This window comes from Neoarius graeffei, chromosome 21 (genome assembly GCF_027579695.1).
Source record: "Neoarius graeffei isolate fNeoGra1 chromosome 21, fNeoGra1.pri, whole genome shotgun sequence".
Taxonomy (NCBI): Eukaryota; Metazoa; Chordata; class Actinopteri; order Siluriformes; family Ariidae; genus Neoarius; species Neoarius graeffei.
In genome coordinates, this window is record NC_083589.1 from 19,671,719 (window position 1) to 19,693,568 (window position 21,850).

Sequence of the window (21,850 nt, forward strand, 5' to 3'; positions counted from 1 at the left end):
ACAACGCATGGCAGATCTTCCACCAGAACGACTGAAAACATGTCCTCCCTTTAGTTACGTCGGCCTTGACGTTTTCGGGCCATGGACTGTCACTAGTAGACGTACTAGAGGTGGACATGCACAAAGTAAGCGCTGGGCCATCATGTTTAGCTGTATGAGTTCGAGAGCCGTTCATATTGAGGTGATCGATTCTTTGGACACGTCCAGCTGCGTCAATGCCCTGAGACGCTTCTTCTCACTAAGAGGACCCGCCAAAAAACTTTTATCGGATCGTGGCACTAACTTCATCGGAGCTTCTAAGGAGTTAGGCATGGACAAGACACTTGAAAACTATCTAAAGGACCAAGGCTGCAGCTGGGAATTCAACCCACCACACGCCTCTCACATGGGAGGCTCCTGGGAGCGAATGATCGGTGTTGCTCGGAGAATACTGGACTCTATGCTGCTCCAAAGTAAGGTACAACTCACTCACGACGTGTTGTGCATGCTCATCGCCGAAGTCACCGCAATCATAAATGCACGGCCGCTCCTTCCAGTTTCTTCCGACCCCGACAATCCTTTCATTCTATCTCCATCAATGTTGCTCACCCAGAAATCTTGCCTTCTTCCACCTCCTGGAAATTTCATGGACAAAGACCTTTACACCAAGCAATGGAGACAAGTTCAGGCTCTTGCTAACCAGTTTTGGACACGCTGGAGGCAAGAGTACCTGCCGTCACTACAAAAAAGACAAAAATGGACTGTTTCTCGAAGGAATCTTCAAGTTGGTGACCTAGTTTTGCTGAAAGACAAGCAGGCCCCATGCAACAGCTGGCCCATGGCTAGAGTCACTGCCACATTTCCTGAAAAGGACAGTCACGTGAGGAAGATTGAGATCAAAGTAAGCGATCAAGGCAGTGTAAAGACTTTTATGCGACCAGTCACCGAAGTCATTCTTCTTCTGCCAATGGACACTTCTTGCAAAGTTTAGTTAGCTATAGTGGCCTATGAGGCCAGGCGGGGAGTGTGTTGCCCTTAAGGCAATTGTTTTTCTTTAATAAATAATTTCATGTGTTTAAAATATGGTACAAGGCTAAAAACGGTTGTAATTTCATTAAGAAGTGTTTTACATAAATATTTCATGTTTATTTGTGCTTTTGGTTAAAAAATATAGCGAAATAATACTACTTCCGGTTTCGCAGCGCGACTTCTGGTTTCGGTGTTCTCATGATAAACAAGACGCATGCTATGGCTGGCTTGACTGTCATATGTCCAATCTGTCTCCATCCACCTTGAAGTATTAACAAGACAATGCCGTAAGTTGTGAAAAGTGTTTATTTGATGTCTAGGCAACTATATTTTTGTATTAGTTTGTAGAGATGCGAAGTTTATGCACTTTATTTTTGTGATTGTATCAGCTCATGTTCTCAATGCATTGTACTGTATTGCTGCAGTTTTCAAAATCCGAAGAGGGAAATTAAAGCCTCAATAACACGTCTCCTGTGGTCCCGGTCCTTCTTTGGTGGTTTAACTCGGTGTCATATCGATGGCGCTATAATAACACTTCCTGGTAAGTTAAAAACAATTCTGCTCAAAGGCTAATGATCTGTTGAAAGAAGTATTATTTTTGTATCATACATTGAAAGTTCATCATAGATCTAGCTAAAGTCCATTGCAAGCTAGTTTTTTTTTGCTGATATTTTTCGAGATTGATTGAGATACAATGCTTCCAGAGTCCGAGATGAAAACATTCAAAATGGCGAAACACCATCACACGGCCAACAACACTACGCCATTTGGCGAAAGAGATGAAAATTAAGAAAAGTTAAACAAACTTACCAACATAACATTTATTTAAATGTCCATTAATGTTACAGAATTTCTTGACTGTCTCTACAGTTGTAGGAATGTTAGGCCCAGTATATTATGGCGCTATCACTGCCTCCATGAACCCGGCTATACAGCCTCTTAAATTTGGCTTGGCAATTAATATCGCGGGCGGCACGGTGGTGTAGTGGTTAGCGCTGTCGCCTCACAGCAAGAAGGTCCTGGGTTCGAGCCCCAGGGCCGGCGAGGGCCTTTCTGTGTGGAGTTTGCATGTTCTCCCCGTGTCCGCGTGGGTTTCCTCCGGGTGCTCCAGTTTCCCCCACAGTCCAAAGACATGCAGGTTAGGTTAACTGGTGACTCTAAATTGACCGTAGGTGTGAATGTGAGTGTGAATGGTTGTCTGTGTCGATGTGTCAGCCCTGTGATGACCTGGCGACTTGTCCAGGGTGTACCCCGCCTTTCGCCCGTAGTCAGCTGGGATAGGCTCCAGCTTGCCTGCGACCCTGTAGAAGGATAAAGCGGCTAGAGATAATGAAAATGAGATGAGATGAGATTAATATCGCTCAGTACCTGAGTATTAATGTTGAAAGAATCCTCAGTGAAATGGTCCGAACACAGTTTGTGGGAAACAGTAGGTGCAAAGTTTATCTAAAGTATAGCGTAAAGTATTTTCTTGTAAATTTGGCTTGGCAATTAATATCGCTCAGTACCTGAGTATTAATGTTGAAAGAATCCTCAGTGAAATGGTCCGAACACAGTTTGTGGGAAACAGTAGGTGCAAAGTTTATCTAAAGTATAGCGTAAAGTATTTTCTTGTAAATTTGGCTTGGCAATTAATATCGCTCAGTACCTGAGTATTAATGTTGAAAGAATCCTCAGTGAAATGGTCCGAACACAGTTTGTGGGAAACAGTAGGTGCAAAGTTTTTTCTACGGCAGTAGTGAGCCCACACTTTCCTCAGCTTCGGGTCCTTGGGGAATGCAAAAAAACTTACTCCAGGGCATTTCCCATTGGAATTATTGCAACCATAAGCAGCACAATACACCATGATGTTCAATGTACGTTAAAGACTATAAAAACAATTTTCTTGTCATTCACTTCTCCATTCATCTACCCGCTTGTGCTGTGCCCGAAAGTTTTTGTGACGTATGATCACGTGACAGCGGCTCTTCCGGTTGTAAAATATGCATATCGGAGCTCGAGCAGAAATGCCATATAATCATCACGAATATAACGATTTTGCTGAATTTAATAGATGATTTTGTATTTGTTGATGCAATTAATTCATATTTTTAATGGAAAGAAACTGATATAGTGTGCATTTATGTTTCATGTCCCATGTCCTTTAATGATACTTGTTTCAAGAAAAATATCACTGTACACTTGATACTTCTGAAAACATTCCAAAACTGAGATTACCTTCAGCAATTTTGTTTTCATTGGTTTTGGCAGAATTTGAGATTCTGTTGGTAGAATTTGAGATTCTACCAGTAGAAACTCTGATCGCAATCTTTACTGGTAAGATCGGAGATTCTACCAGTAGTGATTGCGATCGGGTTAAACATAGAAAATATGTTTAACACTTCCACAGTCTATAGTTATCTCAGATCATTATCTCATCTCATTCAAAATATGTCTGAGTAATCTATAAAATATATATGCATAATATATAAAAAAATATATGCATATAATATACAAAATATATATGCACCTCACCACGCTAATATATTAAACGTACATTCACGTCAACTACTGCACAGAGTTTTATAAATTATCTCCCTGAGTTATCAACTTTGATTGGGTCACTGTCAGCCCCCGCAGAACTTGATCAGGCAACCAAATGGTTAGAGTAAACGTTCCGCTATACTTTAGATAATGTAGCTTCTCTTAAAAGGAAAATGATCAGAGAGAAAAAATTAGCACCCTGGTATAACAATTACACTTGCACTTTAAAACAGACCACTCGAAAATTGGAATGTAAATGGCATCAAACAAAATTGGTAGTGTTCAAATTAGTTTGGAAGGAGAGCTTCCTGAAGTATAGAAAAGCTCTTAGTGCTGCGAGATCAACGTATCTCTCCTCCCTAATAGAAGATAACAAAAATAATCCTAGATTCCTATTTAATACTGTAGCAAAAATAACCAGGAAAAAGACCACTATAGACACATGCACACCTGCAGTATGTAGTAGCAACGACTTCATGAATTTTTTCAATGACAAAATTGAAAATATCCGACAAAAAATTCAAACTACTAATTTAAGGTCAGACAACTTAAGTGGCAATTTAAATGACCCTGTAATTAACAATAAAATTGTATCAGATCAACAATTATAATGTGTTACTCCCCTTAGAGAAATCGAACTACTTTCATTAATCTCCACATCAAAATCCTCAACTTGTGTACTAGATCCCTTACCGACACATCTATTCAAACAGATAATACCTGAAGTAATTGAACCACTTTTTAAAAATAATAAATTCTTCTCTTAGGATTGGCTATGTACCCAAATCCTTTAAACTTGCAGTTATCAAACCCCTGATTAAAAAACCTGACTTTGATCCCCGTCAGCTGTCCAATTATAGGCCAATATTAAACCTCCCCTTTATCTCTAAGATCCTAGAAAAAGCTGTCGTACAGCAGTTATGCTCATATTTACATAGGAATAACATCCATGAAATGTATCAGTCAGGATTTAGACCTCATCATAGCACTGAGACAGTACTGGTTAAAGTACTAAATGACCTACTGTTGGCATCTGATCAGGGCTGTGTCTCGCTGCTTGTGTTGCTTGACCTTAGTGCAGCCTTTGATACCACTGATCATTCCATTCTTTTGCATAGACTAGAAAATGTTGTGGGAGTTAAGGGAACAGCCCTCTCCTGGCTCAGTTCTTATTTAACTGATGGCTGTCAGTTTGTTGATGTAAATGGTGATTTTTCTAGACACACTTAGGTAAAATTTGGCGTTCCACAAGGTTCTGTCTTAGGCCCACTGCTTTTTTCTTTATATATGTTACCTCTGGGTGATATTATTTTATCAGTATTAGTTTCCACTGTTATACTGATGACACACAGTTGTATGTTTCTGCAAAACCACATGAGAGACGGCAACTTAATAAAATTGAGGAATGTGTAAAGGACATTAGACACTGGATGCTCATTAACTTCCTTCTGCTTAACTCTGACAAGACTGAAGTACTTGTCATGCAGCTAGACCACATGCAGCTAGAAGTAGGTTTCTGATTACACAGTAACTCTGGATTGCCTTTCTGTTTCTTCATGTGCAGCAGTAAAAGACCTCGGGGTGATTACTGACTCCAGTCTTTCATTTGAAACTGATATCAATAACATTACCCGGATAGCTTTCCTTCATCTCAGAAATATTGCTAAGATAAGAAATTTAATGTGGACAACGTGGAAAAACTAGTTCATGCTTTTGTTACCTCCAAGTTAGATTATTGTAATGCCTTACTGTCTGGATATTCCAATAAGTGCATAAACAAGCTCCAGTGAGTTCAAAATGCAGCAGCAAGAGTCCTTACTAGAACTAGAAAATATGACCACACCACATAGCCATTCTGTATTGGCTCCCAATCAAATTTCGTATTGTTTATAAAATATTACTATTGACCTTTAGATTAGGGATAAAATTAGCTTATGTTTAAAGTCATTCAAATTCTGTAAAGCTGCTTTGCGACAATGTCTATTGTTAAAAGCGCTATAGATATAAACTTGACTTTTAAAGATCTGATGACACAAACATGACTCTATGCAATTTCTTAAATAAACTATACAACATGGCAAACATGTTAGATTTCTGTTATAATTACGTGAAAAGCTGTTGTTACGCGAATATCCAACTTTTAATTGCACAGCGCAAGAAAACTGGGTCCGTGGCTCGCGGCCATGCTGTGACGTCAGCGGAAGAACACGCTGCGGTTGGGGGCGTCGTGGCTCAGGTGGTTAAGGCGCCATACCATGAATGCGGGCGACCCGGGTTCGATTCCGGCCCGAGGTCATTTCCCGATCCCTTCCCGTCTCTCTCTCCCGCTCATTTCCTGTCTCTACACTGTCCTATCCAATAAAGGTGCAAAAAGCCCAAAAAAATATCTTTAAAAAAAAAAAAAAAAAAAAAAAAGAACACGCTGCGGTTCACTGGCTGTTCTACTCTGGTTCTACTCAATGGAAATGGCGCATGAAAACGCCGGTGAACTCTCTAGTGCTAGCTCTTCCTCTTCTGGGAGTCTAGAATTGTGTTGTGAGTGGGATAGATCGGAAGAATCTAGTGATGACGAACACGGGTGCATCCAACCGTACAGGTTTGAACCTGTTACTGTGCACCAATCTGAGAGCAACTCTGACTCCGAGATGGACAGCGGACAGGCAGACAGCCCAGCATTGATGAACACCACAAGGTTGGATAACAAGGATTGGTAGGTCAACCCGTATTTGTTCAAAATGTTACGGAATCAATATTTTAATATTGTGTATTGTTGTCTTGCATGTGTAAACACTGCTTATATCATGTAAGCCGTATGCTACACTGAATACATAGTTCCTAATGGAGCATGCAAACGGCTAACATAATAAGCTTACGACTATGCCTGATCTGTGATACATTTAGGATAATATTGGCAGGCACGTCTTCTAGTTTATGGCTTCTTAGTTTTATCCTTGAATGAAGCAAAATATCCAGGCGACTGCTGGATCCGGCATAGCTACTAGTAGACCCCCTCCGGAATACTGTAGGCACTGCTGATGGTAGTAACACACGTTTGTGCTGAACTGCACACCCAAGAGATTCTTTTAAGCTGGGAAGGGTGTCAAAACAATCCAAATCGAAGTGTTCAGAGCACAGGACGGATGTTGGTGAGGGCTCCCACTTGTCACGAGTGCGCCTGACTTGCTTCACCCACTTCACATGCACCTCGGGATCTCTGGGAAACTTGAATAAACTTACTCCATCCTTGTGGGTTTTGGAGCAAAAGCCGGCAACACAACACGAAGGCATAATATATATATATATATATATATATATATATATATATATATATATATATATAAAATGTATAATAATAATACTAATAATGACAAACTGAACACATCAACAACAAACTGGTAAGTGAGGAGGAAGATTCTTTCGATGACGTCATATAGCCCCTCCTCCTCATTCGTCTCCTGGGTGCTGCAGCCCCGTCAAATTTGCCCAAATAGCCGCGTTTTTTATCATAACTTGTAAAATAGGCGCCTTCGTGAATTAATATATGGATCATCGGGAATTACTTTTTATGTTATAAAACATCGCCAAAGATGTCAAAAACGTGTCATCAGATCTTTAAGCACTGAATGATCTCGCGCCACAGTACGCGCAAACTTCTGGTCCTTTATGACCTGCCACACCTACTTAGATCAAAAGGTGCAGGCTATCTGCTGGTACCTCGTATAGTGAAGGCTACATCGGGGGTAGAGCCTTTTCTTACAAAGCCCCACAATTATGGGGAGCTTCCAAGTAGTGTTCAGGAATCAGATACAGTCTCAGTGTTTAAGTCTAGGCTGAAAACATCTGTTTAGTCAAGCCTTTTGTTAATAGTGTTTATGAGGGAAAGGAGTAGATCTGGAGGGTCCTTAGACAGAGTGTTTTGGTAAACTGGGATGTATGGATGCTGTCAGTCCCCCACTCACTTGCTCACTCGAGTTTTTTGACACTATAGTGGCTGGCTGCTTTATGTCCCGGGGCACCCTTATGCCTGTGTTACCTTCTGGCTCTCCCCTTTCAGTTATGTTGTCATAGTTAGTTTTGCCGGAGTCCTTGCTTGCACTCAGCGCAAAATGTATACTGTTCCTACTCATCAGGTGACATTGGGCATACCTAACAACCTGGAAGATGCTCTGGACACTTACAATAATGCTTTTATGGCTGAGGACTACAGTTGACTTGCTAACTATAGGGCTGTAGTTTTCATGAACAGTTGTGCACTCAAGTTTCCATCAATGAAGAGTTATAACATCAACGAAACGGACTTCATGTTAAAACTGTTAAAAATGTTATAATCACATTGTCCGTTATCACCCAAATGAGGATGGGTTCCCTTTTGAGTCTGGTTCCTCTCAAGGTTTCTTCCTCATGTCGTCTGAGGGAGTTTTTCCTTGCCACTGTCGCCGCAGGCTTGCTCAATGGGGATAGATTAGGGATAAAATTAGCTCATGTTTAAAGTCATTAAAATTCTGTAAAGCTGCTTTGCGACAACGTCTATTGTTAAAAGCGCTATAAAAATAAATTTGACTTGACTGGTAGAATCTCTGATTCCACCAGATTTTAATCTCTGCATGTCATTCGTGAAGAAATCGATGAATTTTTTTGATATGAAGTGTCAAATCACTTCACTCACTCATGAATATAGTCATCATTCAAAGACAAACTTCATATCTTTGCTCAACCATGGGATACCCTCCATGTATAGAAGAGTGCTTTAGTATATGGAAGCACTAGAAATGAAACTGATTTGTTACCTAACATTTTATGGCCTGTGCACTTCTTAACAGTGATGCATCATGAATTTTTAAAGTAAAAGTAGTAGGTCTATAATTCAGGCCTACTGGGGTCATGGGAACACTGTATGTCTGGTCACTGTCCAAAAAAGGTTCAGAGCTCCTGCTCTAACTTTAGAAACTATCTAGAAAGCCAACAGTCTAACACACACACAGGCAGACATGTAAACCATAATAATACTGTACGCTTCACTCACAGAGTTTTGAGATTGACAAGGCCATCAAATGCTCCTTTAGGAATGTCCATCAAATCATTTCCAGCTAGTCGCCTGTGAAAAGATCGAAAGCAAAACAAGTAAGGAATCAATCCTTGATAAAATTGCATGCCAATCCTGACACAACTTTTGATGTATAAGGATTTACAATGTTAGCTTTAACACCACACTGTATGTTACGGAGCCCCTAAAGGGATGTCTATAAAAAAAAGAAGTGAAAAAAAAAAGTTTCTCTTAGGTAGTTTCTCATGCACTCCAGAAACATTTTATTTTATTTTTTTACACATGTCCCATTAGGGGCTCCATAGTATGTTTCTCAAACTCTCATTTCTCATTTAGAAAATAAGAATTTATTTCAGAGTGGCTTATTTCGTAATTAGGATTTTAAAAAATCTTTAAATTGTTTTGATTTTTACCACCAATAATGTGACCTTGACTTCAATACCTTTGGTGTAGAGGATGTTAATGTAGATTAAACTGTAATAATCTTCTTTATCCATCCAAAAGTCCTAACTATATTCATGTCTGTACAGTTGTGGCCAAATGTTTACATACACCAAGGGTAAAGACATTCAATCTCAGATTTGTGCAATGCCACATCACATAATACACTCACTGGCCACTTTAAGAGGAACGTGTTCTTGATTCTAAGATTCTTGTTCTTGGCTGCAGGAGTGGAATCCAATGTGTTCTTCTGCTGTTGCATGCTGAGATGCTTTTCTGCTCACCACGGTTGTAAAGAGTGATTATATGAGTTACTACCTATATCCTTCCTGGCAGCTTGAACCAATCTGGCCATTTTCCTCTGCCCTCTCTTATCAACAATACGTTTCCACCCACAGAACTGTCACTCACTCGATGTTTTTTTTGTTTTTCGCACCATTGTGTGTAAACTCTAGAGACTGTTGTGTGTGAAAACCCCAGGGGATCAGCAGTTTCTTAAATACTCAAACCAGTCCATTTGACACCAACACCCATGCCACAGTGAAAGTCACACTTTGAGATCACCATTTTTCCCATTCTGATGTTTGAAGTGATCATTAACTGAAGCTCTTGACTTATATCTGCATGATTTTATGAATTGTGCATAAAGGAATTAGCTGATTAGATAACTGCATCAAATAGCAGGTGTTGTATGGGTCTTCTTAATAAAGAGGCCAGTGAGTGTATATTTCTATTGTTAAGTCAATTAGGGTAGTGTTTCTCAACTGGTGAGTTGTGGACTGCTGGGAGGGAAAAAAATTCTACATGCAAAGGATAAAACATAACAAAATGGAAAACTGGGAAAAATAAGACAATAAAGCAAATTATAGTTTTTTAAAAAGTGCACTCAGTCAAATTCTATCAATTTTGGCGCTACTTCATCTATCTGTAAACAAATAGTGCTAACATGGAAAGACAGTGAAATTCCCTCTTCTTCAAAAAGAATGGGAAAAAATCCCAAAAGGTCAAGGTTACTGCAAGGTGTCAGATATGCGAGGAAGGCAGACGTAAGTGCAGAAGTAATCAGTTAATTATAACAGTGAAAAAAAGAACATATATATATATATATATATATATATATATATATATATATATATATATATATATATATGTGTGTGTTTGTTTCACACATGAGCGTGAAAAACACACACAGGCAAACAGTCCAAATCGGCAGGCAAAATCCAAACACGTGAAACAGGTAAAAGGGTTGGGCAAGGCGCAAACAGGATATCAGAGGCAAAGCGAGAACAAGAACAAGAAACAGGCACACGAATCAAGAAACAGGAAATCAGAAACACAGGAAGAAAGGCTTGGTAATGCGTACTGACATAGCGTAATATTTCGTACTGAACGTGCATCAGCACAGTCCTTAAAGCATATACGCAGAGCCATGGTCTTACTTTCATTTATAAATGCCTTGAGACTTCAAGAATGGCACAGGAATAGTTTTAAGCATTAACAATAAATCTAATATAGTAATTTGTATGATTAAAGTGATTTATATAGGTAGCGGTCTGAGTGAATGACCTTGACGTCTGTAACATCACAACAGGAAGTCTATCGGTCTCATCACCATTTCCGCTATACTAAAACACAGAGCTGACTGCAACTCCAATCCTCCATTTTGAGCTAATTTATCGCCATGCCACATAGATGTGTTGCTGGCCAGTACAACAACATGACAGAAGCTGGATTTACATTGCATTCATGGCCCAAGAATGTTCAAACTGCAAAGATTTGGACGCGTTTTGCGAGAAGTTCACAGGCACATTGGGCACTTATGAAGTGGTTCCTCTTCTGCTCTGCACATTTTACTGAAGACTCGTACGAGACCTCTGATCTGTTGAGGAGCGTTGGCTATAAGCCTGTATTGAAAGAGGGTGCAGTATCAACAATTAAAGAAAAAGAAAACTATAAGAAAAGGAAAGTATTTATTTTATTTATTTAATTTTTTTAAAAGGAAAGTGAGTTCAGTTGCACCAGTCCTCCTGGGGTGAGCCGAGGGTTGTTGCTAAAACCCGGGACGGAACAGGATGGGACGTATCACTTGGGCAGTGACCTCCCTGCAGTTGTTGCTAAAACCGGTGACATCCCGTTCTGTCCTGGGTTTTAGTAATTGCCTGAGCCCAGCAGTAATGGCAGAATAGACATTATGAAGAAAAGTGAATGAGTGGAGCAGCCGTCTGATTTCTAAACTGGATATTGCTGCCATCTCGCCCTGACGTGGAAGAAGTGAATGAATGGAGAACTGAACGAACAACTGAAAATCAGATTGTTTCAAAAACAATCGGCCGCAAGATCGGCCTTCAAGAAGCGAGAACACCGATGGGTAAGCGCCGACTCTCATTTGGATTAAAAAAACAACACGTTGTTTACCTGCATTTAGATGCTTTTATCAAGATGGCGCCGTAAGAGTGGCAGCTAGTTGCAGTCGCTCCGAGCATGTTTATGTGTTTTGGTATGTTTTTGTACTTTTTTTTTGTGTTTCTTTCCGCACTACTCTCAATCGGAAGTGTGCATCTAGGGATGTACTACTCGCGAGACTGTGCATTTGTATTTTTCTCTTTTTCTTTCTGGGACTACTTAAATCGGCATCAGCGGACCCTTTTAGCCATGGCTCCATTGTTTACACTCGGGAGCAGCTGTTAGCACTGTGCAACACCAAGGTACTCCCAGTGGAAAGACCGGTGATCCACGCAGAATTAAGGAGAAGGAGAAGGGGATGCAGAGCTGGATTGAAGTGCCGGGAGAAGAAAAGATGGTATAAACCATGCATACCATCTGTCATCATGGGAAACGTAAGATCTCTCCCTAATAAGATGGATGAACTAACGGCGCTAACCAGGCTGCAGAGGGAGTACCGGGAGTGTAGCCTTATGTGCTTCACAGAGACTTGGCTGAATGAACTCTCACCTGACTCACACGTCACTCTGGACGGATTTCAACTCATGAGAGCGGACAGGAAAGCCAAGGAGAGCGGTAAGAGGAAAGGAGGGGGTATAGCGATGTTTGTGAATGACAGATGGTGTAACCCAGGGCACATCAGGGTAAAGGAGCAATATTGCAGTAAAAACATTGAACTGCTAGCGGTTAGCATTCGGCCATATTACCTCCCGAGGGAATTCTCGCATGTTATCGCGATAACTGTGTACATCCCCCCAGCGGCCGATGCTGCTGCAGCCTGTGAGCTCTTACACACTACAATGTCAAAGCTTCAGACATCGCACCCCCAATCCCTGCTACTAATCTCCGGTGACTTCAATCATGCTTCCCTGTCCTCCACTCTCCCAACCTTCACTCAGTATGTGAAATGCCACACCAGAGACAATAGAACTTTGGATTTAATGTATGTGAACACCAAGGATGCATATAGCTCATCACCCCTCCACCCGCTGGGCCGTTCTGACCACAATCTGGTTCACTTGTCCCCTACATACATACCTATGGTGAATAAACAACCACCCACCAAGAGGTATGTAAGGAGCTGGTCTGAGGAGACCAGTATGGCACTGAGGGACTGCTTTGACACCACGGACTGGGATGTGTTGTGTGAACCTCACAGGGATGACACTGATAGCCTGACAACCTGCATCACGGATTACATTAATTTCTGTGTTGAAAACACTGTGCCAGTCAGGAAGGTACGGTGTTTTCCCAACAATAAACCCTGGGTGACCTCTGAACTAAAAGTCCTATTAAACGAAAAGAAGAGGGTTTTTAAATCTGGCAACAAGGAGGGGAGATGAGGAGAGTGCAGAGGGAGCTAAAGAGGGGGATAAGGAGAGGCAAGGACAGCTACAGGAGGAAGCTGGAGGAGCGCCTCAAGGGAAGCAACACCGGAGAGGTATGGAGAGGCCTGAAAACCATCTCTGGCCACACAAAGGACAGTGGGAGGGGCCCTGTATCTGTGGGCCAGGACTGGGCAAATGACTTGAATCTCTTTTTCAACAAATTTGACTGTGCCACCCCACCCTCCCCCACTCACCATTGTCCTGACCTGTCTGTGATATCTCTCCACCCCCCCCATCCCCTCATAATACCTCTGACACCAACAGCTCCCTCCTCACACCACATCACCCCCCTCCGCTCCCTGCCAGACCAATCCCCACACTCCACTCCCGACCTCACTCTACAGGAGTCACACCTCGGCTACACCCCTCGCCTCTCCATAACAGCTGATCAGGTGTTGAAGGAGCTGAGGAGGATCAAGATGAGGAAAGCTGCTGGCCCTGATGGTATCAACTCCAGACTGCTTAAGGACTGTGCAGATCAGCTCTGTGGGATTCTTCTGTACATTTTCAACCTGAGCCTCAGTCTGGAGAAAGTTCCACTTCTGTGGAAAACATCATGTGTGGTTCCAGTTCCCAAGACTGCGCATCCCAGGGAGCTCAACCACTTTCGGCCAGTAGCTTTAACATCTCACCTAATGAAGATCATGGAGAGGATTGTTCTCTCCCACCTCCGACACCTGGTGAACAGCGAGATGGACCCCCTGCAGTTCGCATATCGACCGGGCATTGGTGTGGATGACGCTGTTATTTACCTGCTATACCGGTTACTTTTGCACCTGGAGGGCACTGGGAGCAATGTGAGAATCATGTTATTTGACTTCTCCAGTGCTTTCAACACAATCCAGCCATCATTGCTTAGGGGGAAGCTGGAGGGAGCTGGTGTCGACTGCCACCTGGCTGCATGGATCATCGACTACCTCATTAACAGGCCGCAGTATGTGAGCCTCCGCGACTGTGTGTCTGATGTGGTAGTCTGAAGCACAGGGGCTCCACAGGGTACAGTGCTCTCTCTTTTCCTCTTTACACATCTGACTTCAGCTACAACACGGACAGCTGCCACCTCCAGTTCTCAGATGATACAGCCATCATTGGACGTGTGTCAGAGGGTGACGATCTGGAGTACAGAGAGGTCATCACCAACTTTGTCGCCTGGTGCGAACTGAACCACCTGCGCATCAACGCCAGCAAGACAAAGGAGGTGGTGATCGATTTCAGAAGGACGGTTCCTCAAATTGCACCAGTGAACATCCAGGGTTTGGACATTGAGCTCGTGGAGGAGTACAAATACCTGGGTGTTGACCTCAACAACAAACTGGACTGGACTAACAACACAGATGTCCTGTACAAGAAGGGCCAAAGTCGTCTCCACCTCTTGAGAAGACTGAGGTCTTTTGGTGTGTGCAGGACACTGCTTAGGACTTTTTATAACTCTGTGGTAGCATCAGCGATTTTCTACACTGTGGTCTGCTGGGGCTGTGTAAGTTCAGAGAGGGACAGGAAGAAACTTAATAAACTGGTCAGAAGGGCTGGCTCAGTCTTGGACTGTCCTCTGGACTCCATTGAGGTGGTGGGTGAGAGGAGGATGTTAGCCAAGCTGACATCAATCATGGATAACCCCTCTCACCCCCTACAGTACATGAGGCTGTGGGGGCTTTAACCTTCATCCTACCAAGTGGGGTCCATCTGGACCCCGCACCTATATGTTTGTTTGCCATTTTAAAAATATGTGACATACTGCCTCACCGTTTTATGAATTTGTCGGAATTTATGTCTTAATTAAAACACTAAAGCACCGGAAGATCAGCTTTTTGCATTGTGAAGGTATAATTAATTTGTTACTGGGGTCCAACCGGACCCCAGAGTAAAGTTTATCTGTCTTTCATTTTATAACTGAATAGCACACTGAAAGTTAACTTCTTTTATTTCTTTTATGTTCCATAATGAAACTACCAAGGCATTCCTTCTTGGGGTCCGTGTGGACCCCACTGCTGCAATAAGCACAGGGTGCAAAACAAAAGCCCTAAATTATTTTACAATTACTTTTTTGTTTTAAATTCTGTAAGAAAAGACCTAAGTTGTAATCCAGAATGTTTTACAGCTGCATGAGCTGCAAAAATCATGTATATAATGCCAATTTTTTTGTGGCGCTATAATTTGCTACATGTATGCTAGTTATTGCAATATTATTGCAATGTTATTGCATTTATAATACATCATTGATATTCAGCCATAGTGGATTTTGTTCTTCAATAAAGTTATGTCTGTTTGCTGCATTGAATTGGTTCTTACTGCATTGATTTCAAGGTATTCCCTCCTGGGGTCCATACGGACCCCGCCTGGTAGTTTGTGTATGTAAAATTGGCTGGTAGGATGAAGGTTAAGTGTGTTCTTTATGCCTGGGCCCTTTAGTGTATTTCTGTTATTAATACAAGATGTTCTGAACAAAACTTATCTGGTGATTTTGTCTTTATAAGCTTTAATTTTAAAGAAGAGTATTGGGGTCCAAACGGACCCCACATGGTAAGATTAAGGTGTAAAATAGCATGGTAGGATGAGGGTTAAGCAGCTCTTTTAGTAGTAGATTGATACACCCACGGTGTAAGAAGGAGAGATACCACAGGTCATTCATACCTGCTGCTATCAGACTGTATAACACCCACAACTTGTAATGTAGCACCAATAACCTGTTTGTCGTTATATTTGCACTACTTCACCACTACTACCTCTGCCATCTCTCATCGATGCAATTATTGTGTGCAATAATATAGGCCTTAAACTATTTTTATGCATACTTGTGTATGTATATACCGGTGTGTGTGTATATATATATATATATATAAAATTTATGTATACGTGTGTATATATACAGAGTCTACCTGTAATGTGCAATTTTTCCGAGCCTCTCAATAAGGCAATTTTTCTATACTTTTTCTGTTAGGGTTTTGCTGGGATTCGAACCTGGTTCGTTGGTGTGATAATCCAGCAAACCCCCACTAGGCCACCAGGGGGATGACTCAAATGCAGAGGCGTGAGGCGGAAGTAGAAAAAGAATCAAAAGGTTTATTTAAACTATATACACTATATACAGGGCAAAACAAAAGACAAAAAAAAAACCAAAGAGTATAATCCAAAAGAAAAGCAAAGTGCAAAAATTCAAACGCTAAGAAGATCAAAAAACACAGTACAAAGGAAACTGGAGATAAACATAACAGCACAAAGACTCCGTGACAAGAGGACTGAACTCAGGGGTATAAATACACAAACTAATTAAGGACACAGGTGAAGATAATTAGGCAATTAACACAAACACAAAACACAGGAACAGTGGCGGCCTCTAGAGGCCAAAATAAACACGACATGAAAAGGAAATAACAGCGGCCTCTAGAGGCCAAAACAGTCCTAGTCCTAACAGGACCCCCCCCCTAGGAGCGTCTCCTGACGTTCCCAGGGCGATCCGGATGGGCCGAATGGAAGTCCCGACATAGTTCTTTATCAAGGACATCCCGAGCAGGAACCCAGCAGCGCTCCTCAGGACCATAGCCCTCCCAATCCACCAGATATTGCAACCCGCCGCGGACCCGGCGGGAGTCAAGCAGGCGATTCACAGTGAACACAGTCTGCCCCTGGAAGATGCGGGGGGGTGGGGGGTTCCTAGGGGCAGGGGCATACGTAGACGTCAGAACGGGCCGTAACAGGGAAACATGGAAAGTGGGGTTGATCCTCAGAGTCCGGGGCAACTGGAGCCGGTAGGAGACAGGGTTCACCCTGCGCACCACCTTGAAGGGGCCAATGTAGCGAGGAGCAAGCTTGCGGTTCTCCACCCGCAGTGGAAGGTCCTTAGTGGACAGCCAAACACGCTGCCCAGGGCGGAAAGCGTGTGCAGGTCTTCTATGGCGGTTGGCCTGAGTCTGGTTGGTTCTGGAGGTCTGTATGAGGGTCTTCCTGACCTTGCTCCAGGTCTTGCGACACCGTCTCACATATTGGTTGACCGAGGGCACCCCCGCGTCCTCCTCCTGGTCCGGGAACAGAGGTGGCTGGAACCCGAATTGGCACTGGAATGGCGACAGCTTGGTGGCCGATGACTGCAGGGTGTTGTGGGCGTACTCCGCCCATGGCAGCCAGGTGCTCCACGATGTCGGGTTATCCATAGCCAGGCCTCGCAGGGTGGTTTCCAGGTCCTGGTTGAGCCTCTCCGTCTGACCATTGGACTGTGGGTGAAACCCAGAGGAGAGGCTGGCAGTGGCTCCGATGACCTTGCAGAACCCGTGCCACACTCGGGAGGAGAACTGGGGCCCTCGGTCTGAGACGATGTCCTGTGGAAGACCAAAGACTCGGAAGACATGATTAAACAAAAGTTTCGCAGTTTCAAGAGCAGAGGGGAGTTTGCACAGTGGTATGAAGCGGCAGGCCTTGGAGAATCTGTCAACTAAGACCAAAATGACCGTGTTACCTTGTGACTCAGGGAGACCCGTGATAAAGTCGACTGCCACGTGGGACCAGGGACGCCGGGGAATGGTCAGAGGATGCAGGAGACCCTGGGGACGCTGTCGTGGGTTCTTGGTTCTGGTGCAAACCTCACAGGACAGGACAAATGACCTTACTTCCTTCTCCATGTTAGGCCACCAGAAGCGTCTTTTCAGGAAGTCCAGGGTCCTCCGAGCTCCCGGGTGGGCGGTGAGAGGGGAAGAGTGACCCCACTGGAGAACCTTGGCCCGGGCTTGATGTGGGACGTACAAGAGGCCTGGTGGCCCCGTCCCAGGACCGGGGTCCTGGCGTTGGGCTCGTCGGACAGCCTCCTCAATACCCCAGCGGACAGGGGCCACAATCCGGGACACAGGGATAATAGGCCCGACTTCATTCTCCCTGTTAGTGGCAGAGAACAGTCTGGACAGTGCGTCAGGTTTGGTGTTCTTGGAGCCGGGGCGGTATGAGAGGGTGAAGTCAAACCGACTGAAAAACAGGGCCCACCTAGCCTGTCGAGGGTTCAGTCTCTTGGCTTGCTGGAGGTACTCCAGGTTCTTGTGGTCAGTCCAAACCAGGAATGGATGTTGTGCTCCCTCCAGCCAGTGCCTCCACTCCTCAAGGGCCAGTTTGACCGCTAGCAGTTCTCGATCCCCCACATCGTACCGGGACTCAGCAGGACTCAGGCGGTGGGAGAAGTAAGCGCAGGGGTGCAGCTTTCCTTCCGAACGTTGAGAGAGCACCGCGCCGACACCACTGTCCGAGGCGTCCACCTCCACGATGAATGGTTGGGAGGTGTCCGGGAGAACCAGAATGGGTGCCGTGCAGAAGCGGTCCTTGAGGTCTTTGAACGCCTTTTCTGCCTGAGGAGACCAGCCATAAGATCCACCTGTCCCTTTGGTGAGGTCTGACATGGGTGCTGCCACAGAACTGAAGTTCCTGATGAACTTGCGGTAGAAGTTAGCGAATCCTAAGAACCGCTGAACCTCCTTAACGGACTTGGGAGTAGGCCAATCCCGGACGGCCAGGGTCTTGGCAGGGTCCATTTGGAGTTGGCCTGTCCGTACAATAAATCCCAGAAAGGAGACCTCGGGAACATGAAATTCGCATTTCTGGGCCTTGGCGAACAGATTGTTCTGTAGCAGCCTCTGGAGAACCTGGCGGACATGGTGGCGGTGCTCCTGCACGGTCTTGGAAAAGATAAGGATGTCGTCGAGGTAGACAAAAACGTATAGGTTAATCATGTCCCTTAAGACGTCGTTGATTAGGGCCTGAAAAACAGCTGGTGCGTTGGTGAGTCCGAAGGGCATCACCTGGTATTCGTAGTGCCCAGACGGGGTGTTAAAGGCAGTCTTCCACTCGTCTCCCTGTCGGATACGGATGAGGTGGTATGCGTTCCGTAGGTCCAACTTGGTGAAGACGGTGGCGCCTTGGAGCAGGTCGAAAGCTGTGGACATCAGCGGAAGGGGATATCGGTTGCGCACAGTGATCTTATTCAGGCCCCTGTAATCAATACATGGTCGGAGCCCCCCATCCTTCTTGCCGACAAAGAAGAAGCCGGCTCCAGCAGGTGAAGTGGAGGGTCGAATAAACCCAGAGACCAGGGCATCTTTGAGGTATTCCTCCATGGCCTTGCGTTCTGGCTGAGAGAGTGAAAACAGTCTGCCACGAGGAGGGGTAGTCCCAGGGAGCAAGTCGATGGCACAGTCGTAGGCCCGGTGCGGAGGAAGAACGGCGGCCCTGCTCTTGCTGAATACCTCCTTGAGATCCCAGTACTCTGTGGGAACTTGAGATAACTCGGTGAGATCAGGGGGCTCAGCAGGAGACACAGGAGAGCTAGAGAGCAGACAAGAGGCATGGCATGCAGGGCCCCATTCCACAACCTGGCTTGTTACCCAGTCTATGCGAGGGTTGTGGCGAATAAGCCAAGGAAGGCCTAGAATAACTGGGAACTCAGGTGAAGGAATCAGGTGCAGGGATATTTCTTCCTTGTGACCTTGAGACTGGAGGAAGACTGGAGAAGTAACTTGGGTGACTCTTCCATCACCTAACGCTTGGCCATCGAGGGCAGACACAGACAGTGGGACTTCAAGAGGTGCAGTCGGAATATTGATGCTTTGGGCGAAGTGAATATCCATAAAGTTCCCAGCCGCCCCTGAGTCTATCAAAGCTTGACAAGAGTGGACAGACTCACCCCAGGAGATGGAGACCGGGATGTAGATTCCTTGGCCAGGGAGTCCGGGAGAGAGGGTAGGCCCCGTCACAACCCTCCCTCGGCTGGACGGGGCGGTCCTTTTCCCAAGAGTTCGGGACATGATGCTCGGAAGTGACCAGGCTTGCCACAGTAGATGCAGCACTTGTCCCTCCTTCTGCGCTCCCTCTCAGATGCGGAGAGGCGAGTACGACCCACTTGCATGGGTTCTGGACAGTCACTGAAGGAGGTAGACGGTCTCCAGGTAGAGGTAGGGAGGCTGGGGGGGCTCAAGGCTTGGTGGCGTTCTCTCATCCTGTTGTCCAGACGAATAGCATGTGAGATGAGGGTTTCGAGGTCACTTGGGCATCCAATAGAGGCCAGACCGTCCTTGATGGGGTCAGACAGACCATGGTGGAAGGCTGACACCAGGGCAGTCTCGTTCCATCCACTTACTGCTGCGAGTGTTCGGAACGAGATGGCGTAATCTGCGACGCTTCCTCCTTGCCGGATGGACATGAGCTTTCGGGCTGCGTCGGTACTGATGTCTGCCTGATCGAAGACCCGAAGCATCTCTTCAGAAAACAGCTGGAAATCAAAGCACTCAGGTCCCTGTCTTTGCCAGATAGCAGTAGCCCAGGCTCGCGCCTTACCAGCTAATAAGGTGATCACAAAGGCAATCTTGCGGCGATCCGTAGTGTAGGTGGTAGGCTGAAGCTCAAAGGTGAGTTGACACTGGGTAAGGAACTCTCGGCACTCACTGTGCTTGCCGTCATACCTCTGTGGTGCAGGAAGGCTGGGTTCGCGAGGTGAAGAAGGCAGCATTGCAGGAGGCACTGGAGCAGGAGTGGGAGCTGGATCAGGAGCAGGAACTGGATCAGGAGCAGGAGATGCAGGCAGAGATGTCAGCTGTGCCAGGGTTTTCCCAATTTGCTGAAGCAGTTCCTCGTGGCGAGCGAGGGCCTCACGTTGGCTGGTGAGCGTATGTCCATGAGCGTCCATGGTCGCTCCGAAGCGTGTCAAAGCTGCCATAATTCCCTGAAGGTTGGCCGGGTAGACAGTTGAAGCAGCCTCTGCTGAGTCGGTCATGACGGAGTCTTTCTGTTAGGGTTTTGCTGGGATTCGAACCTGGTTCGTTGGTGTGATAATCCAGCAAACCCCCACTAGGCCACCAGGGGGATGACTCAAATGCAGAGGCGTGAGGCGGAAGTAGAAAAAGAATCAAAAGGTTTATTTAAACTATATACACTATATACAGGGCAAAACAAAAGACAAAAAAAAAACAGAGTATAATCCAAAAGAAAAGCAAAGTGCAAAAATTCAAACGCTAAGAAGATCAAAAAACACAGTACAAAGGAAACTGGAGATAAACATAACAGCACAAAGACTCCGTGACAAGAGGACTGAACTCAGGGGTATAAATACACAAACTAATTAAGGACACAGGTGAAGATAATTAGGCAATTAACACAAACACAAAACACAGGAACAGTGGCGGCCTCTAGAGGCCAAAATAAACACGACATGAAAAGGAAATAACAGCGGCCTCTAGAGGCCAAAACAGTCCTAGTCCTAACATTTTCACGGTAGATAATGCAAATAGCCCTCTGTATTTAATCTTTCGTTTGTCTAATTTTTATTTCAGTTTTATTTGTTATCTGTATGACATTTTCTTGCTACTGTAACACGTGAATTTCCCCGATGTGGGATGAATAAAGTGAATCTAATCTAATCTAGATTAATACATGTAACTTGTATTGTGTGTTTAAGTTACCGGTATAAAATTATTTAATTTGCTTCAGAATGTGATTGTCTCAGTTCAACTGATTATTTAATTAGCCTTTTACGTTTTATCAGTGAAAATGCATGCATGTGCATGTATGTTGCATAAGTTATAACACCTATCCTGTTTTAATGAGAGTCAACCCACAATCAATGACGTCAAATCAGTCTTAGTTCAGCAAGTCGGTAACGGTATTTCTTACTTTCACCATAAATTTTTATTTATATGACTTTGGTCTATAGCTGTAAAAGTCCTCTGCCTTAAAACTGGTTACCTCTGTGATGTTACGCACTCAGGGCTGGGTGGCTCAGCGGGGCAGCTCAAATGCAAACTTTGTGGTAGATTTTAACTCTCAAAAATATTTTTTTTATTCCCATTTATGCAGCATACAAGAGTCAGTGATGGAGATACTATCCACTTAGAAATGCATTTAACCCTTTGATGCAAAACATATGCACACCCCTTCTAATGCACAACATGGGTCAAAAATGACCCGCATTCATTTTCCAGGTTATTTCATGCTGACTGAGTTTTTCTTTGCTCTATCTTTTGAAATCAATTTATTTTAT

General features: G+C 44.3%; 1 protein-coding gene across 1 annotated transcript in view; it reads right to left on the reverse strand.

The window, feature by feature from the left end:
* The window catches only part of LOC132869944 (leucine-rich repeat-containing G-protein coupled receptor 5-like), a gene marked incomplete at its 3' end in the record, with an annotated part of 250,936 nt that overhangs the window by 173,966 nt on the left and 55,120 nt on the right, over positions 1–21,850 (reverse strand). Inside the window, exon 3 of the mRNA XM_060903511.1 lies at positions 8,555–8,626. Coding sequence (XP_060759494.1) covers positions 8,555–8,626 — 72 coding nt within the window. The remainder of the gene's footprint in view (positions 1–8,554; positions 8,627–21,850) is intronic.